This window comes from Musca domestica, unplaced genomic scaffold, assembly GCF_030504385.1.
Source record: "Musca domestica strain aabys unplaced genomic scaffold, Musca_domestica.polishedcontigs.V.1.1 66, whole genome shotgun sequence".
Lineage (NCBI taxonomy): Eukaryota > Metazoa > Arthropoda > Insecta > Diptera > Muscidae > Musca > Musca domestica.
Genome location: NW_026712376.1, coordinates 922,598 through 946,730, shown reverse-complemented (window position 1 = coordinate 946,730; position 24,133 = coordinate 922,598). Strand labels below are relative to the sequence as shown.

At 36.4% G+C, this 24,133-nt stretch overlaps 1 protein-coding gene across 1 annotated transcript in view; it reads left to right on the top strand.

Annotated features, from left to right (window-relative positions):
* Positions 1-22,428, top strand: part of LOC101897413 (carbonic anhydrase-related protein-like) — a 36,144-nt gene extending 13,716 nt beyond the window's left edge. The window contains exons 2-4 of the mRNA XM_020037168.2: positions 10,673-11,085; positions 20,379-20,603; positions 20,666-22,428. Coding sequence (XP_019892727.2) covers positions 10,673-11,085; positions 20,379-20,603; positions 20,666-20,884 — 857 coding nt within the window. The 3' untranslated portion in view covers positions 20,885-22,428. The remainder of the gene's footprint in view (positions 1-10,672; positions 11,086-20,378; positions 20,604-20,665) is intronic.
* The last annotated feature ends 1,705 nt before the right edge of the window (positions 22,429-24,133 follow it).

The following is a 24,133-nucleotide window of genomic DNA, read 5'->3' as shown; positions in this document are numbered from 1 at the left end:
AAATGGGAATCAAAGTTGAGGAGTGGGGTCAATGTAAGGAGATAGTTTAGGAAGTGTGTAGTCTTGCTACTTCTACATCCAATTACGGTATCCAGAAATATTGCAACTATGGCAGTTAATGTACTTTGTAAAGGAGGAACTGATGTATATTAAGAATAATGGTTTTGCCATAGCTCGCGACTTGTGGAAGCACTATTTTCTAAGGAAATAAATATATTGGTGCCACTGTCCTCTTCTATAAATAATACTGACAAATAAGGGACTATATAGTGTGAAAAATACGGGTTAAGTTATTCTTATATGTGTGTTGAATTCTGCATCTATTATTTTCAACAAAAAAAAAATCGGTTTTGCCGACAGATGTCTACCCTCAGTCAATGTTTGATTATTTTAATATATTTTGACTTCTGTTATGATCATTCAAATTGTTGACCCTCTATGGAGTGGGTTTCGAAAGAATGGGCCAATATAGTCCATTTCGTATCAGACCTAAATAAATATCGTATAAATATTGCAAATATTGCAGATATGTGATCAGACCCTTTTGTGGGGCAGGTATCAGAAGGAGTGGAGCAGCAACATCTACAGAAATAGTTTGAAAGGTAAAGAAGCGACTTGATCGAAACCCGCGTCGCAGTGGCCGAGAAATAGGGAATGACCCAAAATACCGCAGAGCAACATTCGGGCAGAGTGTGACGGTTTCATTGGCCGTTTGAAGGCCATAATTCGTGCCAAAAGTGACCAATTCGAACAAAAATTTGATGCTATTTCCGACATTATTTGCTTTCATTCAATAAAATTTAAAAATGTAAAATTAAGGACGTTTGACTTGGTTGCAGTTTTTTATCTCACCCTGTAAATAAAAAATCATCTTCAGTTATCTTCAATAAACGCCTTTCTGCAAGTCTACTCTACATTGAGTAGCTGCTCGACTATCAACGTCATCTTAGCGAAGAGACACTGCAGTTTTTCACAAAAGACTCAGGCTTCTTTATCTTTTTGAGTTTTTGATTCAAATCTCAAGTACTTTTTAAGTATAAACAGACCTGTGAACTGCGAACCGATAGCTGAGAAATTAGTAAAAAAGAATACGCACAATCCAAAAAAGAAACAAATTTCGAGGTATCACAACTAATTTAGCCGAACATCCCCTTGTGAGTAATTCTGTCGCTGCTTACTATGAACAAATCAAGGTTCAAAACTAAAGCGAATGTTCCTTTCTATCTTTACCTGAAAGACATAAACGTTTCGTAAATATTTTCTGCTTTGGCATCCCCCAACTATTACTTGACTGATATTTCTAAGTATTCAGCATTTAGGGTGTGGGGGTGGTGAGGGTGGGATTTGGACTTTAAATAAAATTTAAGTTTGATTGCCACCAATATTTCCCATCGGAAGAATATTTTAAGAAGTCATTTTGCCACTACCCACATCAGTCAGTCAATATTTTGTGTTTCCCCTGACCAGTGGTCGCATCACAACATCCTTTGTAACAATGAGACGTACAAGGTTGTTGCAGATCTTGAAAAACTGAGAGAAGACTCGTTTGTTTGGTGTTGCGGTTAATTTGCATTACCTCACACCTTACATTGCCATTTGTCCGTAATGGAGAAGACTTAATGAACGTTTAAAATTCTCTGGATGGGGAAGAAGCAAACTTTTCTTATATGCCTTTAATATATTATATCAAAATATTCCCTTGAGATGCACATTTTTATGGATGTATTACCCAATTGCGGTCGGTCAACCAATCTATCACTATTATATATATTACACTGGATCAATTATAAGTTCACTAATGGCGTAAAACAATACTCGTTGCAGCAAAGGGAACGTTCTAAATCCCTCATTACTTACAAGAGAACACACAAGATCTCCAGAGAACGTTTGAAACTCCTCTCAACCCTAATGATGCTCACAAATGTTAGGGTTAAGGGAACGTTGCAAACCCTATCCAACTCTAACTACAAAACACTACAATCGTTGCAATCAAGGGAACGTTATAAACCCCATTCTACTTCAACAAAACTCTAACTACTGCTACTATTGCCTGCTAAGGTAACGTTATAAACCCTCTTGCCTTCAACCCTCATCAGCATTCAACAGACGACTGACCACGAACAATAATTTCAATTTATTCATCAATGTCCATAAAAAATTTTAAAATACCTTACGGCTAACAATATTTCCTTATATCGATACTTAACATAAATCTTATTTTTCTAAGTTTATCTATATAATACTTAACTGAGGCTACAGTGAAGCTGTAGCCCGTCTCTACTGCTATTTTAATTACAAATATACTTATAATTACGCTTATAATTATAATGTTCTCCAAAAAAAAAAAAAATGATGTTTAAAAAACTGGAGTCCCTAACATTTAAATTTCTACTGTTATCTACTGTTAAATATACTTAATTTCTAAAGATAAATCTACTTATAAGTACTTAATCTAATAACTAATCTACTATTTACAATGGATGCTACACCGGCTACTGCAATACCTTATAGACAGGGTTTTCTAACGCGAGCGTCCCAAACGTTCGATGATAGAAAAGGAGATGGTCTTCTCTGTAAAGAAGATGCTCTTCATTTATCGTTAGTAAACTGTTCGGTGGCCTATAATGGCCCGAGCTAGTCTGTTCAATTCTGTTTCATGTACAAGGCTTTCTCTTACTAACCTATTACCGACGGATGCAGCTCAGTCTAGGCACTTTAGAGGTAAATTAAAATTCGCCTCTCCCAAATGCGGAGTTTTCCATTTGGCTGGAAGATATTCCAAACAAAATAGGAAAAACATATGCAATCAGAGGTCTTATTATCTGTTTGTAGATAAGTAATCTAACCTTAACAGTCAGCCCTCCAGTAGCATTTATAGCACGCTGGTAGGCCCAATATATACACTTGACTTTTCTAAGTATGTAGTCAATATGCCTAACAAACTCAAAGTTGCTATGCAAAACAACGCCCAGATATTTAATCTGGTCCGAATTGTGAATTTGCTGCCCTCCAACCACAAGATTTGGCTCATACTGCCTGGCTCTGCGGTATAAGTATTTTTTCTTGCCCTTCACATTTGTCTACGTTTAAGCGCATTTTCTAAGTATGGAAATATTCGGAGAATTGCTCCGGCAGTAGCGATGATGATATCATCTGCATATGCCAGGAGTAAATTTCCTTCGGGCGCATGTGACCAGGAATAACTCTTCTGCATCTCCTTTTATACTCTGCCGTCAGTGTGATCGCTGGAAATTTTCAAAAAGTATCATTTCTTGACAAAATTGGCACATATCATTGTAAATGGTGGCACAGAAAGTGGCACAATTTATTTCACATTTTATTTAAAAAACAAGTAAAAAAGCTATAAGTTCGGCCGGGCCGAACTTTTAATACCCTCCACCATTTGGTACAAATTTGGCAATTTCCAAAAAATAAAACCCGTTAAAAATTCTCTTAAAATCATAAAAATACCGAATGCTTATACGACGACGTGGGCCTACATAGGCAACTTTTGTCATAAATTATTACAATATTTAAATGCGAAACTTGAAGAGAAATCTGTTTATAATGTAGCTAAAATCATCAAAATACTGAATATGGGGGGTACCGTTATACGGGGGCTATACGAAGACGTGGACCTGCACATACAAATTTCTGGCATGGGCTGAAGTATCCATTACGAACTTCACATGCGAAAATTGAAACAATCCCTGTAAATAATGTCGCTAAAATCATCAAAATACCGAATATCGGGGGGTACCGTTATATGGGGGCTATATGAAGACGTGGACCTATATGGCTCATTTTTTGGTTTAGGATGTAGTATCCACTACGAACTTCAAATACCAAATTTGAAACGATTCCGGTAAACAATGTCGCTAAAATCATCAAAATACCGAATATGGGGGCTACACGAAGAGGTGGACCTGCACAGATAATTTTCTGTCTTAGGCTGTAGTATCCGTTACGAACTTCAAATGCCAAATTTGAAATAATTCCGTACCGTTATATGATATGATATGATAACTTGGACCTACATACGAACTTAACCTGCCTACTGGGAAAATATACATGTGTGCAAAATTTTAGCCTTCTATCTCAATTTGTTCGAAAGATAGCGTGATTACAACAGACAGACAGACGGACAGACAGACAGACACACAGACAGACAGACGGACATGGCTAAATCGTCTTAGAATTTTTTGCTGTTCAAGAATATATATACTTTGTTGGGTCTGACATGAGTATTTCGAGGAGTTACGAACGGAATGACAAAATTAATATACCCTCCATAGTATGGTGGAGGGTATAAACAACAGTTTAGAACAAAACAACAAATTCATCTATATTTAATACTATATATAGTAATAATATATGTATGTACATATTGCATATTTAACATGTAAAAAAGCTGTAAGTGTAAAGACTGAATATTTTAGGATTCTTAGACCTCTTCACATTAAATCTATATATATAGATTTAATGTGAAGAGGTCTAAGAATCCTAAAATATTCAGTCTTTTGTTATTAGTATCAATTCTCGCCAATATTTGATCACATGCATATTGATAAAATTTAAGTAAATTGCCTTTAATTAGAGAAACATTTTCTCTGTGATATTTTCAGAAGAAATTAATGTTTGCGCCTCATAATCTATATATATTTTTGGGTTACATCCTTGATGTGACAACAATTTTTATAGTCAATGGTCCAAATTTCAAGACGATTTATGAATTCCTTTTTTACAAAGTTTCTGAAAAGTTTAAGTGAAATGGAAATGGAAATGTAGTTCAAAGAAAGGTGGCACAATGTATAAAAAAGTGGCACAAAAATTCAAAAAAGTGGCTCATTTAGGATCAAAATAAAAAAGTGGCAAAATTGATACTTTAGTGGCACAGCGGTCACGCTGTCTGCCGTACTTTACGCAGTCCCCTGTTTTTTTTTATTGACGGCGTGATTTAATTCTGGTATCCGCCGCCAGGTACATTCGCACGTAGTTTGTTTGGAGTAATATCACTAGCTACCACTGGGAGACCATTCCGTTAGATCAAATGTTTGTATCCAATAAGAACTGTAACGACTTTTGGTCATTTCACAATGTTGGGTGTATCATAATTATTTCAATGAGTCACAAATGGAGCTGCAAACTTAATAAACCTTCCATACGTAGCATACTGGATGGTGTTTCAAAAACATAATATAATGCTGAAAAAATTTCAATATTTCATTTTTGTCCACATAATTTAAAAACAAAAAAAAAAAAAAAAAAGCAAAAAAATGGCCGAAAAAGCCTAATGGGGCTCATTTCAAAACGTGAACCTACTTCTTTCATGTGACAATAATCCGTCCAAGAGAGCTCAAAATGCAAAATTCTTTGGGAGTACAATCAGTAAAATACCAAGTTTAAAGGTTGGAAAATAGTAGAGCGAATGGGACTTTTAGTAAGAAAAGTGCCAACCTTGCTTTCCAAAATACTCCAGACGCAACAGTTCAACGGATTGATATCCGGAGATTTTGGTGGCCTTGGTAAGCTGGAAATGAAGCGAGGAAGCTCATTTTGTAACCATTCTTGGGTGGCGCGTGCTAAGTGCGATGGTGCTGAGTCCTGTTGGAATGTCCGAGGTCCAGAATATTTTCGCGATAATATCCGCACGGTCGATTAAGACGAGCGGAGAGCGACCATCGGCTGTTATGGCGGTACACCCCACCACCATGGCCGGTGCTTGTGTTCTGGTGGCCAAACGAAGGTGCACATTTTCAGCTGACCTATTTGGCAAGTAAACACTATCATTTTATTTGTTTACAAACTGCTGGACCACGAATGTTTTCTCATCGGTGAAACCCAAAATCGGCAGTTCACCACTTTCGGTCAAGCGAAGCAACTCTTTACCTCTTTTAAGTCTATTTTCTTTCTGTTGCGGTGTAAGTTCTGGCACTTTTTGGAATTTCAATGGATTTACCTCCCCAAGCTCATTTTTCAATATTTGCCGAATGGAATATTGCGATATGTTTAGCTCACGAGCCACCTTTCGGCCACTGCGATGTGAGCTTCGATTTGGTCGCATTTTTACTTTTCGAACTATTTCTACTGATGTTGCTGCTGTTTTCTTCCGTCCTCTTCCTTGACGTCGAGCCACGGTATCAGTATCACGGTAACGGGCGATGGTGTGAGACACAAAAGATTTATTCACATTTGAATGCTGGAGTGCTCTAACGATAGCCACTTGTGGGTTTCCAGGCAATTATAAAGAAATTGTGCAATCACGCTTGAGTACCACGAGTTCACGAATAACTCCTTTCCGGGAAAATTCTCACCAAAATGCTTTTGTACGCTTGTAAACAATACAATGAGCTGTCATTGGAATAATTTTAACAGCTGTCAGACGAGTGGCTTAGAAATGACAGCAGTCTGAAATTGGTTGCAGTTTTGTCATCTCACCCTGTACCTCTGTTGTTATGATATCATAACAACATAGTTACCAATGTTAACTGATTTAAACCAATTAGGCAACATGCAATTTTTCGGAAAGGTCTATGGAATAGAATTTCAAAACCACATTTTATTTGTCGTTCGTGTCTGTAATTGTTGTTTTTATATTAACATGCATCTGTCATGAGCTGTTACTCTATGTATTGTAGACACAAACCACTTTGTCTAGTCATTACCATTTCAGGTCTTTGTACTATGTATGCGGAGGTTATAAACACACATACCCACATACGTTTTAATGTGCCATCGAACAATCACCATGACAACTAAAATAGTGAATTCCTTATTATAATTATATACCCATAACCATTAATGTGCCTCATTAACCTTTCAAATATATTTATGATATTTCGCTAAAATTAATTACTTTTCAATTAACATTTTTTATATGGTCACAATATGATTGTTTTTTTTTTTTAATATAATCATTATTGCATCGTTCCAATAAAGAGGGGAAGAAAACCCGGAATAAAACAAAAGCATTTTAATTTCTGAATCAAATAAATAGATGGTCACTTTATTGATTATCCAGCTGAATGATAATGAAATTCTTTCTGCATAATTACACACAAACGTGTAATGTGAAACAAATAAAAAAGCTGTAAGTTCGGCCTGGCCGAACTTTGAACACCCTCCATCGTTTGGAACGAATTTGGCAATTCTCAAAAACAATAAAATCCGTTAAAAATCTTAGAAATACCGAATGTAGCTGTTATATTGGGGTCAATACGACGACATGGACCTGCGTAGGTAACTTTTGTCATAAGCCATTACAATATTCAAATGCGAAACTTAGAAAAAAATCGGTGAATAACGTAGCTAAAATCATCAAAATACCGAATATCGGGAGGTACTGTTATATGGGGGCTATACGAAGACGTGGACCTGCACAACGAATCTCCTGTCATAGGCTGTAGCGTCCATTACGAACATCAAATGCCAAACTTGAAACAATTCCGGTTAATAATGTTGCTAAAATCGTCAAAAACCCGAATATCAGGAGGTACTGTTATATGGGGGCTATACGAAGACGTGGACCTGCACAGACAGTTTTCTATCGTAGGCTGTAGTATTCATTACGCACTTCAAATACCAAATTTTAAATAGATCCGGTAAATAATGTCTTTAAAATCATCAAAATACCGAATATTGGGAGGTACTGTTATATGGGGGCTATAACAAAACGTGACCCATTTTACATGACCCATTTTCAATACAAAAAGTTCTGCAGCCATAATATACATTTGAATAAAATTTTATCAATCTACTTCATTTCGTTCGGAAGCTAGAGTGATTTTCACAGACGGAATGACGGATACACAGAAATCGACATACAATTTTATACGGAATGACAAACTACGGCCTAAGACAGAAAACGGGCCATGTAGGTTCACGTCTTCGCATAGTCTCCATATAACGGTACTTCCCGATATGCGGTATTTTGATTTTAGCGACATTATTTACCGAAATTGTTTCAAAATTGGTATTTAAAGTTCGTAATGGATACTACGGCCTAAGGCATAGCCCCCATATAACGGTACCTCCAGATATGCGGTATTTTGATGATTTTAGCGACATTATTTACCGGAATTGTCTCAAAATTGGTATTTAAAGTTCGTAATGAATGCTACGGCCTAAGACAGAAAACGGGTCATCTACGTCTTCGTATAGCCCCATATAACAGTACCTCCCAATATGCGGTGTTTTGGTGATTTTAGCGACATTATTTACCGGAATTGTTTCAAAAATGGTATTTAAAGTTCGTAATAGATACTATAGCATAAAACAGAAAACGGGCCATGTTGGTCCACGTTTTCGTATAGCCTCCATATAACGGTACCCCCGATATTCGCTATTTTGATGATTTTAGAGACATTATTTACAGGAATTGTTCCAAATTTGGTATTTGAAGTTCGTAATAGATACAAAATCCTAAGACAGAAAATAAGCCATGTAGTCTTCGTATAGTCCCGTCTTCGTATAGTCCCCACATTTTAGAGACATTATTTACCGGATCTATTTAAAATTTGGTATTTGAAGTTCGTAATGAATACTACAGAATATGATAGAAAACTGTCTGTGCAGGTCCACGTCTTCGTATAGCCTCCATGTAACGGCACCCCCCGATATTCGGTATTTTGATGATTTTAGTGACATTATTTTCCGGAACTATTTCAAATTTGGTATTTACAATTTGGTATTTGCATATACAATTTGGCTGTCTTAGGCTGTATTTCCGATTCCGAAAATCAAATATGAAATTGGAAACCCACTAAAATACCGAATATTGAGTGGTACTATAAAATTGTCTATGTAACCCATATATAACAGTACTTCTAGATATTCGGTATTATGATGGTTTTACACACATTTCAAACCGAAATAAGCATCAGTTTGTTCATTTTACTTGTTCTTTGTTCGACAGGTAACACATACAGTTCTCCGCTGAATCAAAAACGATAAAATTCGTGTCAGTAGTTGCAGAGAAATTCAAGGTCAAGCTTCAACTTTTGATTATACCAATAACGGTTTTAGACTCTAGGTCTCTTTGGGCTAAATCCGTTTCAGGACATTTGTAGTAGATCTAGCGACGTCCGTCCGTCCGTTTGGTTTGCTGGCTGGTGCGCACGATAACTCTCGAAGGGAGTATCCGATTTGGGCCAAACTTAGTACAACGTAATATAATTATCAAACATAGATCGAGTTCGGAGATGGGCAATATCGGTCCACTCCATCTGGTACCTCCAAACACAAAAAAATCGAAATATTCCAAAAAATATTTTGTTGTACAGAAAGAGAAATAATAATCCGATTTTGCTCCAACTTTGCAAATCCAAATATCTGCGTCAGTGCTAGATCAGGTGCTAAAATGGACAATATCGTCCTACTCTATCAAGTACCTCCCTCATGTATGAGTCTGATTTCACACATCCCTAAAGTTTTATTAAGCCAAGGTCTGGTGTTAAGATAATCCGATTATCCGATTCCATTTAGACTTGGCACATCTTAATATTTCCATCAACACAGGATCTGCTATTAAGGCGGTTAAGATCGGACTATTCCTTCTGGCCCCTCCCCTACAGGGGTCAAAGTTTTGAATAACCAAAACGTTTATAAAATCCGAAATAAGTATCACGTTCTCCTTATATTTCACACATTTCATTATTTCTTCTAACACAATATCTGTTGTGAAGGTGGGATATATATGTTATCTCCTTCTGGTACCTCCACCACAAATGGTCAAAATGTTGAATATCCATAGAGCACATTAAACGCATAGGTTCACTTTTTTTAAAAAAAAATCGTGGGCAAATGTGACTAGGATCATCAAAACAGGTCCTCTCCTTCTGGTACTTCCCCCACAAAGGCGAAATTAACATCCGATTCCATTCACACTTGACACATCTCAATATTTCCATCAACACAAGATCTGTTATAAAGATGGTGGAGACCGGACCATTATTTCGGGTACCACCCCACTCAGGGTTCAAGATTTTTAAAAACAAAACGCTCGAAGAAAGAGAACACAATATCTGTGTTTAAGATGACATATATTTGCGAAACCCTTCTGGTACCTCACCCACAAAGTTTCACAAAGCTTTGATCTGTCATAATTTGCGAAACAAGTCAGCGATTCTTCACCACTTGCTACATCTAAATATTTCTCTCAACCAGAAAACTGGGATAAATATGGAAAAAAAAATCAAAATTGTTAACCCTTTGTGAGGGAGGTACTAGAAGGAATGGTCCGACCTCTACCATCTTTATAACACATCTTGTATTGATTGAAAAATTGGGATGTGCCAAGTCTGAATGGAATTGGATGGATATTGAAAATGTTAACCCTTTGTGGGGGTGGTTCTTGATGGAATGGACCGATGTTGTCCATTTTCGCACCTGACCTAGCACTAATACAAATTCGGATTATCCTTTTTCTCTGAGAACAGAAAAATCTGTTTTGCGGCTTTAAGTCTATAGATTACAAAAAAAATAGACAATCAAATATACAAACATTTTTATCTGTCCGACCTTATATAGGCCTTGCTTTGTAACAAATTTTGACTGACACAAACCAATTATCAGAGAATAAATCATTTGAACTTCATAAACAATTCGTTACCATTTTGTTAAGTTTTTTTTTATGCCTTTCGATTTATTTTCTAATAAGAATGTATAATTTCAGGTAAACCGCAGCCAGAAGACTGTAATAAACCGAACTATCAATGCGCGGGAAAACACAAACTTCCAATAAATGCATTTCATTTTGATGTCTTAGGCAAAACCTTCGTGGATCTGAAATTTAGGCATTTTGATAAGATGCCGCAGAACGCCGTAATGACAAACAAGGGTTACTATATCGTTCTGGATTTAACATACGATGGCGCTCCACCGTTAATATCCGATGGTCCTCTTAAAGAAAATGAAGTCTACGAACTGGATCAAATTCGTTTTGAATGGGACAGGACCACAGGTGTCAATGACACAGCCATAAGGCCAATGGAGATGCACATCCTGTTTCGAAACACAAAAAAGAAAGATTTTGATGAGGCTTCGCACGCCGATAATGGACTAGCTGCATTGGCCTTTTTCTTTGCGGTATGAAACTTGTAGATATGATCTTGATCGCCATGAATATTGTACCTAAAATCATCATAATACCGAAAATATGGAGACACTGATATATGGGGCCTATACAAAGAACTGGACCTGTATAGACAATTTTCTGACATAGATTGTAGTTCCCACGAACGAACTCTAAACATGAAATTTGAGACAACTCCCTTGAATAATGTCGCTAAAATCACCAAAATACCAAATAATGGGAGGTATCGATATGGAGACGATACAGACGTAAGTCTGCATACACATTTTTTATACCCTCCACCAAAGTATGAAGGGTACATTAAGTTTGTCATTCCATTTGTAACACCTCGAAAAATACATTTTAGACCCCACAAAGTGTATATATTCTTGATCAGCATAAAATTCTATGTCGATTGAGCAATGTCAGCCCTTCTCTCCGTCTTTACGCCTGTGGAAATCACTCTAGCTTCGGGACGAAATGAAGTAGGTGGATAAAATGTTACTCAAATGTGTAATATGTCTGCAGGACTTTTATTTTGAAAGGGTATTGAAAATGGGCCATGTAGGTCCACGTCTTCGTATAGCCCCCATATAATGGTACCTCCCGATATGTAGTATTTTGATGATTTTAGCTACATTATTTACCAGAATTGTTTCAAAATTAGTATTTGAAGTTCGCAATGGATACTACAGCCTACGACAGAAAATGGGCCATGTAGGTCCACGTCTGCATATAGCCCCTACATTATAAACAGATGTTTTTTTCAAGTTTCGAATTTTAATATGGTAATGGCTTATGACAACAATGCCTATGTAGGTCCCCGTCGTATATACCCCAATATAACGGCTACTTTCGGTATTTTTAAGATTTTAAAAGAATTATTAACAGATTTTATTTTTTTTTTTTTTGAAAATTGCCAAATTTGTATTTGAGGTTATTCAAAGTTCGGCCCGGCCGAACTTACAGCTTTTTTACTTATTTTTGCATATACTGTAGTACCCATTACGAATTCTAAATACGACATTTGCAACAACTGAGGTGAATAATGTCCCTTAACTCGTCAAAATATCGAATATCGTGGGCTATACCATACGTGGACCTATGTCGGTCTCTTCCAGGGGGTACAGTGCTTAGGAAGAACTTTTAGTATGGATTTTTAGACAGTTCCATTGAAAAATATATCTCAAAGCATCAAAATGCCGAATATAGGGAGGTACAGTTATATGAAGGATATATTATATCGTGGACCTACATAGACAATACTCTCCCAGGGTTTAAAATAAAATACTAGAAGGAACTCCTTTTGTGGGTTTTCAGACAATTTCACTGAAAAATTTGGTTACTTACATAAAAACACCGAATATCGGGTACACATACATGGGGGCTATACGATATTGTGGACCGATATAGACCATCTTCAAACTAGTCATGCTTGCAGGCAAAAGACTGATCTGTGCAAAATTTTAGCTTCCTATATTTATTTGGACGGACGGACAGACATGGCTAAATCATCTTAGTATTTTACGCTGATCAAGAATATATATCTTTGTTAGGTCTAAAATTATTATTTCGATGTGTTATAAACGGAATGACGAACTTAATATGGAGGGTATATGTATGGTGGAGGGCATAAAAATAAATAAATAAATGTCACTAAATTCACCAAAACACCGAAAATCGGGAGGTATCGTTATATGGTGGCTATAAGAAGACGAGGACATGCATAGATAATTTTCGGAATTTGAAACAATTCCGAAGAATATTCTCCTTAAATTCATTAAAATGCCGAATATCGAGGGTACCGTTATATGAGGGCTATACGAAAACGTGGATCTATATAAAAAATTCTCTTCCAGTGGATAATGTGCTCAGAATCATCAAAATAATCAAAATCGAGGGTTCCGTTATAAGGGGGTTATACGATATAGTGGACCTATATAAACTATTCTCTTCCGCGGGGTAAAGTACTCAGAAGGAACTACTTGTGTCAGTTTTCAGACAATTCCAAAGGACTAAATATGCCGAAGTATTTGTATCTTTTAAATTCGGACTTGTATTGCCCATTTGTTGCAAAATTAATTTGAAATCGGATAAAAATATATATGGGAGCTATATCCAAATTTGAACCGATCTCGATAAAATTTGTCAAAGATATTTCTGAGCTGTATTTGATATATTTCCCTAAATATCGTTGTTACGGAGTGCATATTACGGCTGCGGAGCACAAAAATAACAGATCGGATGAGCAATATATATGGGAGCTATAGCTATATCTGAACCGATTTCGATCAAATTTGGCATACTTATTTTCAAGCCTAATTTGATTGTATGTGCCAAATGCCATACTATTCGGGCTGATGTTACACGTTTGGTGCACAATAAAAGGCATATCGGACGAAGCGACGAGCTATATCTAATTTTTTACCGATTATCTCCAATTTCAATAGGGTTCGTCCTTGGGCCAAACAAATTGCTTGTGCAAAAATTTCATCTCAATCGGATAATAAATGCGACCTGCATTTTGTTCACAAGATTACATGGACAGACGGACGGACGGACAGATGGACTGACATGCATAAATCAACACGGAAAGTGATTGTATGGAGATCTTCAAAAGTAACTATGGGTCTGTCTTGCCTCCTTCTCCATGTTACAAACAAATGCACAAGGACATAATACCCTTACCACTATGTGGTGTAGGGTATAATAACGAAAAACGATTTATGTGTCCGACAACATCACTTTTTAACCCTTTGTGGCGCCATGTTGTATTTCTGCAACATGCCATTCAAGGGGATTTAAAACTGCATTAAATGCTAATTGAACGATTTTACTCGGTGTAGTACAATAGCAACAAAGTTCCAAAACGATTTAATATCAAATAATCTTAGTATATGGCAACACTGGAATGTGCTACTTATTTTTAGAAAAGCACATGTGCAAACCGGTTTCGCGATTCTCGATTTTTTTTTACAAAAGTATTTAAGTGGAAAAGGCAAATAATACATTTGTGAAATGTTTATATAATAAAGGCGATAATCTATTATTCAATAATGCGTTAACGTTTTCTTGGATAATCAGATCCTTTTTTAGTTTTGGCCTGACTTGTGTTTGTTACATTTATGCAACATTGCGTTATGCGATGTATTTTCCCCCATTTTTATACCCTCCACCATACTATGGAGGGTATATTAATTTTGTCATTCCGTTTTTAACTCCTCGAAATACTCATGTCAGACCCAACAAAGTATATATATTCTTGATCAGCGTAAAATTCTAAGACGATCACGCTATTTTTCGAACAAATTGAGATAGAATGCTAAAATGTTGCACACATGTATATTTTGCCAGTAGGCAGGTTAAGTTCGTAAATGGGCCATGTAGGCCCAAGTTATCATATAGCCTCCATATAACGGTACCTCCCGATATTCGGTATTTTGATGATTTTAGCGACATTATTCACCGGAATTGTTTCAAATTTGGCATTTGAAGTTCGTAATGGATACTACAGCCTAAGACAGAAAATAATCTGTGTAGGTCTACGTCTTCGTATAACCCCCATATACCATACCCCCCGATATTCGGTATTTTGATGATTTTAGCGACATTATTAAACGGAATCGTTCCAAATTTGGCATTTGAAGTTCGTAATAGATGCTGCAGCATAAAACAGAAAATGGGCCATGTAGGTCCACGTCTTCGTATGGCCCCCATATACCGTAACCCCCGATATTCGGTATTTTGATGATTTTAGCGACATTAATTACCGGAATTGTTTCAAATTTCGCATGTGAAGTTCGTAATGGATACTTCAACCCATGTCAGAAAATTGTCTGTGCAGGTCTGATGACGACGGTGCAATCGATCCGAAATATACATTCCGATGAGGAATGTAGCAACCGCATCTTACCGCTGCTATGGTCATTAGCTTCGATTCCCCAAGCACAAATTTTGCAGCAGCTTCAAAGTTGTCTGATCGTAATGCTAAGGCTAGTATCACATGGAAATCGAAAAGTTTACTGTTAAATGATGCGCAACAACGTTTTCGTGTTTCAGAAAAGCTTCCTCCAGAGATACTTAGTTTAGACACTCCATTTGAGATAGTTTCGTATCTTATTACTGACGATATGATCAACCTAATTACAGACCAGACTAATCTATATTCCGTTCAGAATGATTCCAATAAACCAATAAATGTAACTGGTCAGGAAATAGTTTATTTTATTTCAATTAGGTAGCTCTGGTTGCTTGGAGAGATAATAAAATCGTCACCTTACCATCAAATTTTGCATTTTGCAACTACAGTTAAAAGATGAGATAAGTCGGGAAAGAAATACGTTTTTATTGAGCGCCCTTTTCTTGTTTCCGAATACAATCAACACACGGGCGGCGTAGATCATTAGACTCCGTTATGGGTTACTGCAAAAGTAAAACTAAGAAGTAAACGTTGGTATACAGGTATTTTTTACCACCTATGGATATACAAAGTGAAAGGATGCTCAGGTAAAATACTTAGCTCTTCTGAGTTCAGAATTGCTGTAGCAGAGACGTTATGTAAATATAAAACTGTTGACCGGTTAAAACGTAAGAGTGATATTGAAAACCAAATTAAAAACAAAAAGAAGAAGGGTTCGGTACAACATGCTCCTCGAAAAGATTTCAGGTTGGACCAATACGGGTACCGGCCGGTTGCTGCGAAATGCGATGCAAGTGGCTGCGAAAAATATGGTATTAGTTTGTGTTATAGTAAGCAAAAAACTGTTTCAACAATTTTCAGACTTCTTATAAATAAGTTCAATTTTTCACAGCTTTGAGCGCAATGTTACACTTCTGCAACACAAAGTTTTTTAATAAAAATAAGTACTTAAACTATAGAAATAAAAAAGTAGTTATTATTTCCGCCAATAAAATCATATTTAAGACCCTATACACATAAAACAAAAAAAAAAAAAAAAAAAAAAAAAATTATGTCCTCGCGCCACAAAGGGTTAATCTATTGAAAATATGTAATAACCGGCCATAGACGTGCTCGCTAATTATTTAGCTTTTTATACCCTCCACCATACTATGGAGGGTATATTAATTTTGTCATTCCGTTTGTAACTCCTCAAAATACTCATGTCAGACCCAACAAAGTATATATATTCTTGATCAGCGTAAAATTCTAAGACGATTTAGCCATGTCTGTCTGTCTGTTGTAATCACGCTATCTTTCGAACAAATTGATTGCACACATGTATATTTTGCCACTAGGCAGGTTAAGTTCGAAAATGGGCCATGTAGGTCCAAGTTATCATATAGCCCCCATATAACGGTACCTCCCGATATTCGGTATTTTGATGATTTTAGCGACATTATTCATCGGAATTGTTTCAAATTTGGCATTTGAAATTCGTAATAAATTCTACATCCTAAGTCAAAAAATGAGCCATGTAGGTCCACGTCTTCATATAGTCCCCATATAACGGTACCCCCCGATATTTGGAATTTTAATGATTTTAGCGACATTGTTTACCGGAATCGTTTCAAATTTGGTATTTGAAGTTTGTAATGGATACTACATCCTAAGTCAAAAAATGAGCCATGTAGGTCCACGTCTTCATATAGTCCCCATATAACGGTACCCCCCGAAATTCGGTATTTTGATGATTTTAGCGACATTATTCCCCGGAATTGTTCCAAATTTGGTATTTGAAGTTCTCAATAGATACTGCAGCATAAAACAGAAAATGGGCCATGTAGGTCCACGTCTTCATATAGCCCGCATATACCGCACCCCCCGATATTCGGTATTTTGATGATTTTAGCGACACTGTTTACCGGGATTGTTTCAAATTTCGCATGTGAAGTTCGTAATGCCATGCCAGAAAATTGTCTCTGCATATAAACAGATTTTTCCTCAAGTTTCGCATTTAAATATTGTAATAACTTATGACAAAAGTTGGCTATGCAGGTCCACGTCGTCGTATAAGCATTCGGTATTTTTAAGATTTTAACAGAATTTTTAACTTTAATTTTTTAATTGCTAAATTTGTGCCAAGTGGTGGAGGATATTAAAAGTTCGACCCGGCCGAACTTATAGCTTTTTTACTTGTTGTTATTCGGATTTTCGTCCAGCTAACATAGTTTCACAACGCCCGTTCTTCAAAAGGTAAATAATATAAGTTCTTCGAATAATCAATAAACCCGCCAATTTTTATTATATAAAAATTCAAATATTTTTGAAACGCGTCGCATAGTGGTGAGTGTGTGATAGTGTCTATCTGGCTTTCCTTTTCACTGCAAATTTCAGATCATTAAGCTCGTCTCGAAAGAGAAAACAAACACATATTTTGTGTTTTATTTATCATTTTGTTTATTTTTCACTATTCCGCAACACCATGTGCGGTGGATAACAAGTCCCGTTATCTTAATATCGATTTTGTTTCGTACTTTGAGAAAATACGAAAAGTAACGATTACAAACATTTTATATAGTTTATGCTCGTACGCTGACCACCACCACAATTTAGAGGTGGCCACACCAGAGGAGAACAGCTGAGCAGCAAATCTGTCATAATTCAAACAACACTCCAATTCCACGCAAAAAATATTCACTCTTTTGACCAGCAACCAATTATGAAAGTAAACTAAACAAATTTTCTTCACTCTTAAAATGTTTCTTTCGCTTCTCCATAATTATCCGCTTTTATGTTCGTCGCCTTCGCATTTTTTATTCTCAACCAGGAATGAATGTCCATGAGTCAAAAAGGTATTCTTCTCTATGTCTTCCCGACATTGGACACTTCTTTGAAATCGATGATTTGCGATAAGTAAAGTATTCATGTACCAGAACTTAATATGGTTGGTTGCAGGCTATCGGTTATTAATTCTTTCCGGTTATTCTTATCGGTTATTTATCCATGCTAGTTACTTTTTAATCGATTTCTTGTCTTATTTGCCTGCGTTACAGCCATGGTAGATGAATACAGGTAGTCGCATCGCCACAGCTGTTGGGACAATGAAATGTTAAACCAATTCTGGAATTGAAATTTTTATACCCTCCATAGTATGGTGGAGGGTATAACAATTTTAATCCCAGAATTGGTTTAACATTTCATTGTTTCATTCATTAACTTCGTCATTCCGTTTGTAACTCCTCGAAATACTCATGTCAGACCCAACAAAGTATATATATTCCGGATCAGCGTAAAATTCTAAGTCGATTTAGCGATGTCCGTCTGTCTGTCGAACGAATTGAGATAGAAGGCTAAAATTTTGCACACATGTTTATTTTTTCAGTAGGCAGGTTAAGTTCGTAAATGGGCCATGTAAGTCCCCGTTTTCATGTAGCCCCCATATAACGGTACCCCCCGATATTCGGTATTTTGATGATTTTAGCGACATTATTAACCGGAATTGTTTCAAATTTGGTATTTGAATTTCGAAATGGATACTACAGCCTAAGACAGAAAATTGTCTGTGCAGGTCCACGTCTTCGTATAGCCCCCATACCTCCCGATATTCGGTATTTGGATGATTTTAGCGACATTATTTACCGAAATTGTTTCAAATTGGTATTTGAAGTTCGAAATGGACACTACAGCCTAAGACAGAAAATTATCTGTGCACGGTACCTCCCGATATGCGGTATTTTGATGATTTTAGCGACATTATTCACCGGAATTTTTTGAATTATCTATGCAAAACTTGGGTTACGGACGGACATCTCTAAATGGACCCCAAATGTCCTGAAACAGATTTGGTCCAAAGAGACCTAGGTCCTCTGGAGACTTAAAACCGTTATTTCGATGAAGTACGTTGTAGCTGTGTCAAACCTTCTCTAGCCATATGGCTGAGGGTACAAAATTGTGGCGAAAATCATCAAAATACCGAATATCGGAAGGTATCATTACAGGGTGAGATAAAAAAAAAAACTGCAAACCAATCTAAGCCCCTCGACCGACAGCTGTTAATATTATTCCAGTGACAGCTCATTATATTGTTTACAAGAGTACAAAAGTATTTTGGTGAGAATTTTCCAGAAAAAAAGTTATTCGTGATGAATTTCAAGCGTGATAGTGTGATTTCTTTATATTTGGCTGGAAAACCACAAGTGGCTATTGTTAGAGCACTCCAGCATTTAAATGTGTCTTTTAATCTTTTGTGTCTCGTACCATCGCTCGTTACCGTGATACTGGTAGCGTAGCCCGACGTCAAGGCAGTGGAGGGAAGAAAACCGCAATATCAGCAGAAATGGTTCGAAAAGTAAAGAAGCGACTTAATCGCAATCCGCGTCGCAGTGGACGAAAAATGTTTCGTGAGCTGAACATATCGCAATATTCCATTCGCAAATATTGAAAAATGAGCTTGAGGAGTTAAATCCATTGAAAATCCAAAAAGTGCAAGAACTTACACCGCAACAAAAAGAAGATAGACTGAAAAGAGCTAAAGAGCTGCTTCGCTTGGCCGAAAGTGGTGAACTGGCGAATTCGGTTTTCTCCGATGAGAAAACATTCGTTGTCCAGCAGTTTGTAAACAAACAAAATGATCGTGTTTACTTGCCAAAGAGGTCAGCTGAAAATGTGCACCTTCGTTTGGCCACCAGAACACAAGCGCCGGGCATGGTGATGGTGTGGGCCGCCGTAACAGACCATGGTCGCACTCCGCTCGCATTAATCGACCGTGGCATCAGAATAAATGCCGAATATTATCGCAAAAATATTGTGGAGGGTGTATTAAAGCCTTGGGCACGCAAGTATTTTAGTCGCAGACCTTGAACATTCCAACAGGACACAGCACCAGCGCACTCAGCATGCGCCACCAAGAAAGGTTACGAAATGAGGTTCCTCACTTCATTTCCAGCACACAATGGCCACCAAAATCTCAGGATGCTAATCCGTTGAACTATTGTGTCTAGATTATTTTGGAAAGCAAGGTTGGCACTAAAAAAACCAAAGGTTGGCCCTAAAAAATGCCAGTAATTTCAACAGACAGACGGACAGACATACAACGTTAAATCGGCTTGGAATTCTTTTTAGGTCTACTAGAAATATTTAGGAATGTTACAAACGGAATGTCAAAGTTAATATATCCTCCTTTTCAACGCGGAGAGTATGAAAACAATAGGTTGGTTGAACATTTAGGGATGTTACATACGGAATTACAAAGTTAATAAACCTTCTTTGGTTTTAATGTAAGTAGTTGCCAAGAATAAGTTAGGAAACCTATTATTTGGCAATAGAAAGTTTTGCTTGACAGCTTTCCTCCTGAATCATGCCATTTCATATGTTTTATTTAAAACAATTATTTTCTCTTTTCAATAGATGGGAAATGATTTCTATGCGGGATATGGAATTTTGGCAAAATTTTTGAAAGAAATCAAAACGCCAAATACATCGACAGCAGTACCACCTATGCCGTTAATCCACATGATGCCAAAAGCCATAGTTTCCTACTACCACTATTCCGGCACTTTATTGGCTCCACCCTGTTCGAGCAGTGTTATATGGATGGATTTTCCTACGCCCATCGATCTGCCGTTGTCTTTGGTAAATATAAGTATATCCACGTAATTAAATAATACTATCATAGATGTGATGATCTTTCTCAGGCTATTCTATTCAATGGGCTCTATACACCACACCCTTACACCAACGATAAAAGGCCGGCTACTGGTCAACTTGGCTCTGTCATAAATTTTGTCGCCGAAGTCAACTCCGTACCGGATGGCAGTATTGCAATCGATGATTGGAATGGGAACGTCAAACATACATTGATCTCGCTTCCCCTTCTATTGTTTTGTATTTATATGTTAAATGTATACATTTAAATTAGACATTAGATGTTGTGTTGACATAAATTACACTGTGCTACAACACTGACATATGATAAAAATAACCATAACCTTGTGGGTGTACACCCACATAACAGATATGTGAACCCATTTTCGTGCAGGTAAATTTGATAAAATACTGTGCTGGATGCTGGATTAATTGAAATGAGGCTGTCTTGAAATAATTGTGCCACGAACATTATTATATCCTATACAAATATTGTTATATATGTAATAATATAGTCTTTATAAACATTAGGGTTATGACTTTTTGAAAGAATGAATTTTTACACACTTATATCCATGGTATAATTATTAGAATGTGGAAGCAAACCTACAGCCAATGCAATTCCACTACAACCACACAGATGTGTGTTATTGAAATGAAGCTAGTGTCATAGATAGGCGTCCAAAAATTATAAATGAATTATTTTAATTTTAAAAAATATTTAAATTTTTATACTCTACACCACATAGTGGTAAGGGTATTATGTCTTTGTGCATTTGTTTGCAACATGGAGAAGAAAACGAGATAGTCCCATAGTTCCTTTTGGTGATCAGCATAGAATCACATTTTGAGTCGATTTATGCATGTCCGTCCGTCTGTCTGTCCATGTATTTTTGTAAACAAAATGCAGGTTGCATTTATTATTCAATTGAGATGAAATTTTCTAAATAAAATTTGTTTGGTTCAAGGACGAACCCTATTGAAATTGGTGAAAATCGGTCCAAATTTAGATATAGCTCCCATAAATATCTTCATTTTAGGTTTCTTGTGCACCAAATGGCTAATATATGTCCAAATGGTGGGAATTTTGCTACACCCGACCGAATTCAGCCTAAAAGCATGTGCTTCAAATTTGGTGAAAGTCGGTTGAGGTATAGCTACAGCTCCCATATATATCTTCATCCGATTTTAGGTTTCTTCTGCACCAAATGGCTAATAGCAGTTCAAATGGTGTGAATTTTGCTACATCTGACCGAATTCAGCCTACAAACATGTGCTTCAAATTTGGTGGATATCAGTTCAGATATAGCTATAGCTCCCATATATGTTTCATCCGATTTTGGTGTTTAAGTCCCTCACATTCGTAATATAAACCCTACAAAATGATATTTATTTATTTATTTTACACCAGATATCAGATACCACCTAGCAATTCATGATTCAAATTTTATCAAGATCGGTTCCGATTTGGATATAGCTCCCATATCTTCATCCGATTTTTGGTTTCTTGTGCACCATATGGCTAATATCAATACAAATGGTGTGAATTTTGGCACTTCAGATCGAATTTAGTATAGAAATAAGTACTTCTAATTTGGTGAACGATACAAGAATAATATTTGGTACAAGATATCAGATGCAGCCAAGAAATGGCTGTTTTCAATTTTATGAAGATCGGCTCAGATTTGGAAATAGCCTCCATATATATGATAATTCGATTTCATATATATATATATATATACCAAATAGCTAATATTAGCACAAAAAAATATCCCCTCTATGGATATTTGCCATATTAACAATTTTGCTGGTTCTCTTATGAACTGGCCTTCACCATAGTACCCCACAAAGAATATATATTCTTGATATGCATAGCAAACAAAATGAAAAAGGTGGATCAATGTATAGACCCCCATATATATAACTATTTTGAGAGAATTAAAGTTTTATATTCGGTATTGTGATGATTCGTATCACATTTTTCAGCGGAATTGTTTCAAATTTGATCTTAAGAGTTTGTAATGGACACTACCTCCCATGACAGAGAATTCACATCTTCGCATAGGTCTTACATAACTGTTCCTCCCTATATTCGGTATTTTTATACCCTCAGCCATATGGCTAGAGAGGGCATATATCATTTTATACTTCGAAAACTTACCTCGTCGAAATACCGGTTTTAGAAATAGGGTCTCTTTGGACTAAATAAATTTCAAGACATTTTTTAGTCGATCTAGTGATGTCCTTCCGTCCATCTGTCTGTGTGGTGCGTACCACCGATTCGTCCACACTTATATTATCAAACTTAGATCGAGTTCGGAGATGGCCAATAACGATCCTCCCCTTGTGATACCTCCCCCACAAAGTGTTACAATTTTCAAAAAAAAAAAAAAAAAAAAAAAAAAAAATATATATATTTGATATATATATATATATATATATATATATATATATATATATATATATATATATATATATATATATATATATATATATATATATATATATATATATATTTTTTTTTTTTTTTGTGTGCTGCACAGAAAGATTTTGCGTCAGTGCTAGGTCAAGTGCTAAAATTGAAAATATCGGTCTGCTCCAACAAGTACCTCCCCCCAAAATTTTGAATAATTACAACTCTTATAAAATGTGATGTAAGAGTCCGATTGTCTTCCAATTACACACGTCACAATATTTTTAATAAACCAAGGTCTGGCGTGAAGATGGAATATTTGGGTTTAGTCATTCTGTTACCCCCCTACAAACGGTCAAAATTTTGAATGCCTATGAAGCTCACAAAACTCGAACTTAGCACGCGATTCCATTCAGACTTAGTTCCTCCCCCATAAAGGGTCAACACTTTCATATTCCACTCATCGTATTATTTAGATCAAACAAGATCTGCTGAGAAGATGGAACATATCGGTCCACTCCTTCTGGTATCTCCCCCACAAAGGATCAAAATTATGAAAGTCAATAAAGATCATATAACGCAAAGTTAACATCCGAGTCCATTCAGACTTGGTACATCTCAATATTTCCACCAACACAAGATCTGTTATAAAGATGACAAACATCGGGACATTTCTTCTGGTACCTGCTCCACAAAGGGTCAAAACTTTGAATAACAAAAACGATCATAACAAGTAAGCAAAGGCTACAGTCGAGCGGGGCCGACCGTTGAATACCCTACAACACTATAATAAACGATACAGTGTATATAGGCGAGATACTCGGAAGAATTCCACAAGATATCGTGACAAATAATAAAAGAAAACCATCAGGTTTCGTTCTCTAATTTTCGAATAATAGCAACTTAAACTAATTTGCTCATTTCCAATTTATTGGCAGATGTTGCACTTAAATGGTCTTCCTAGATCTGGAACCAATATTTCCCAAAGACCTATAATCTCTCAGAAGTGGCAAAAGATTAACATTTATTATTGGTTTTTGACTGAAACGCATCTATATGAGATACAGACATTTGACTATAGTCTTCAACGAAATAGTCAGAAGTG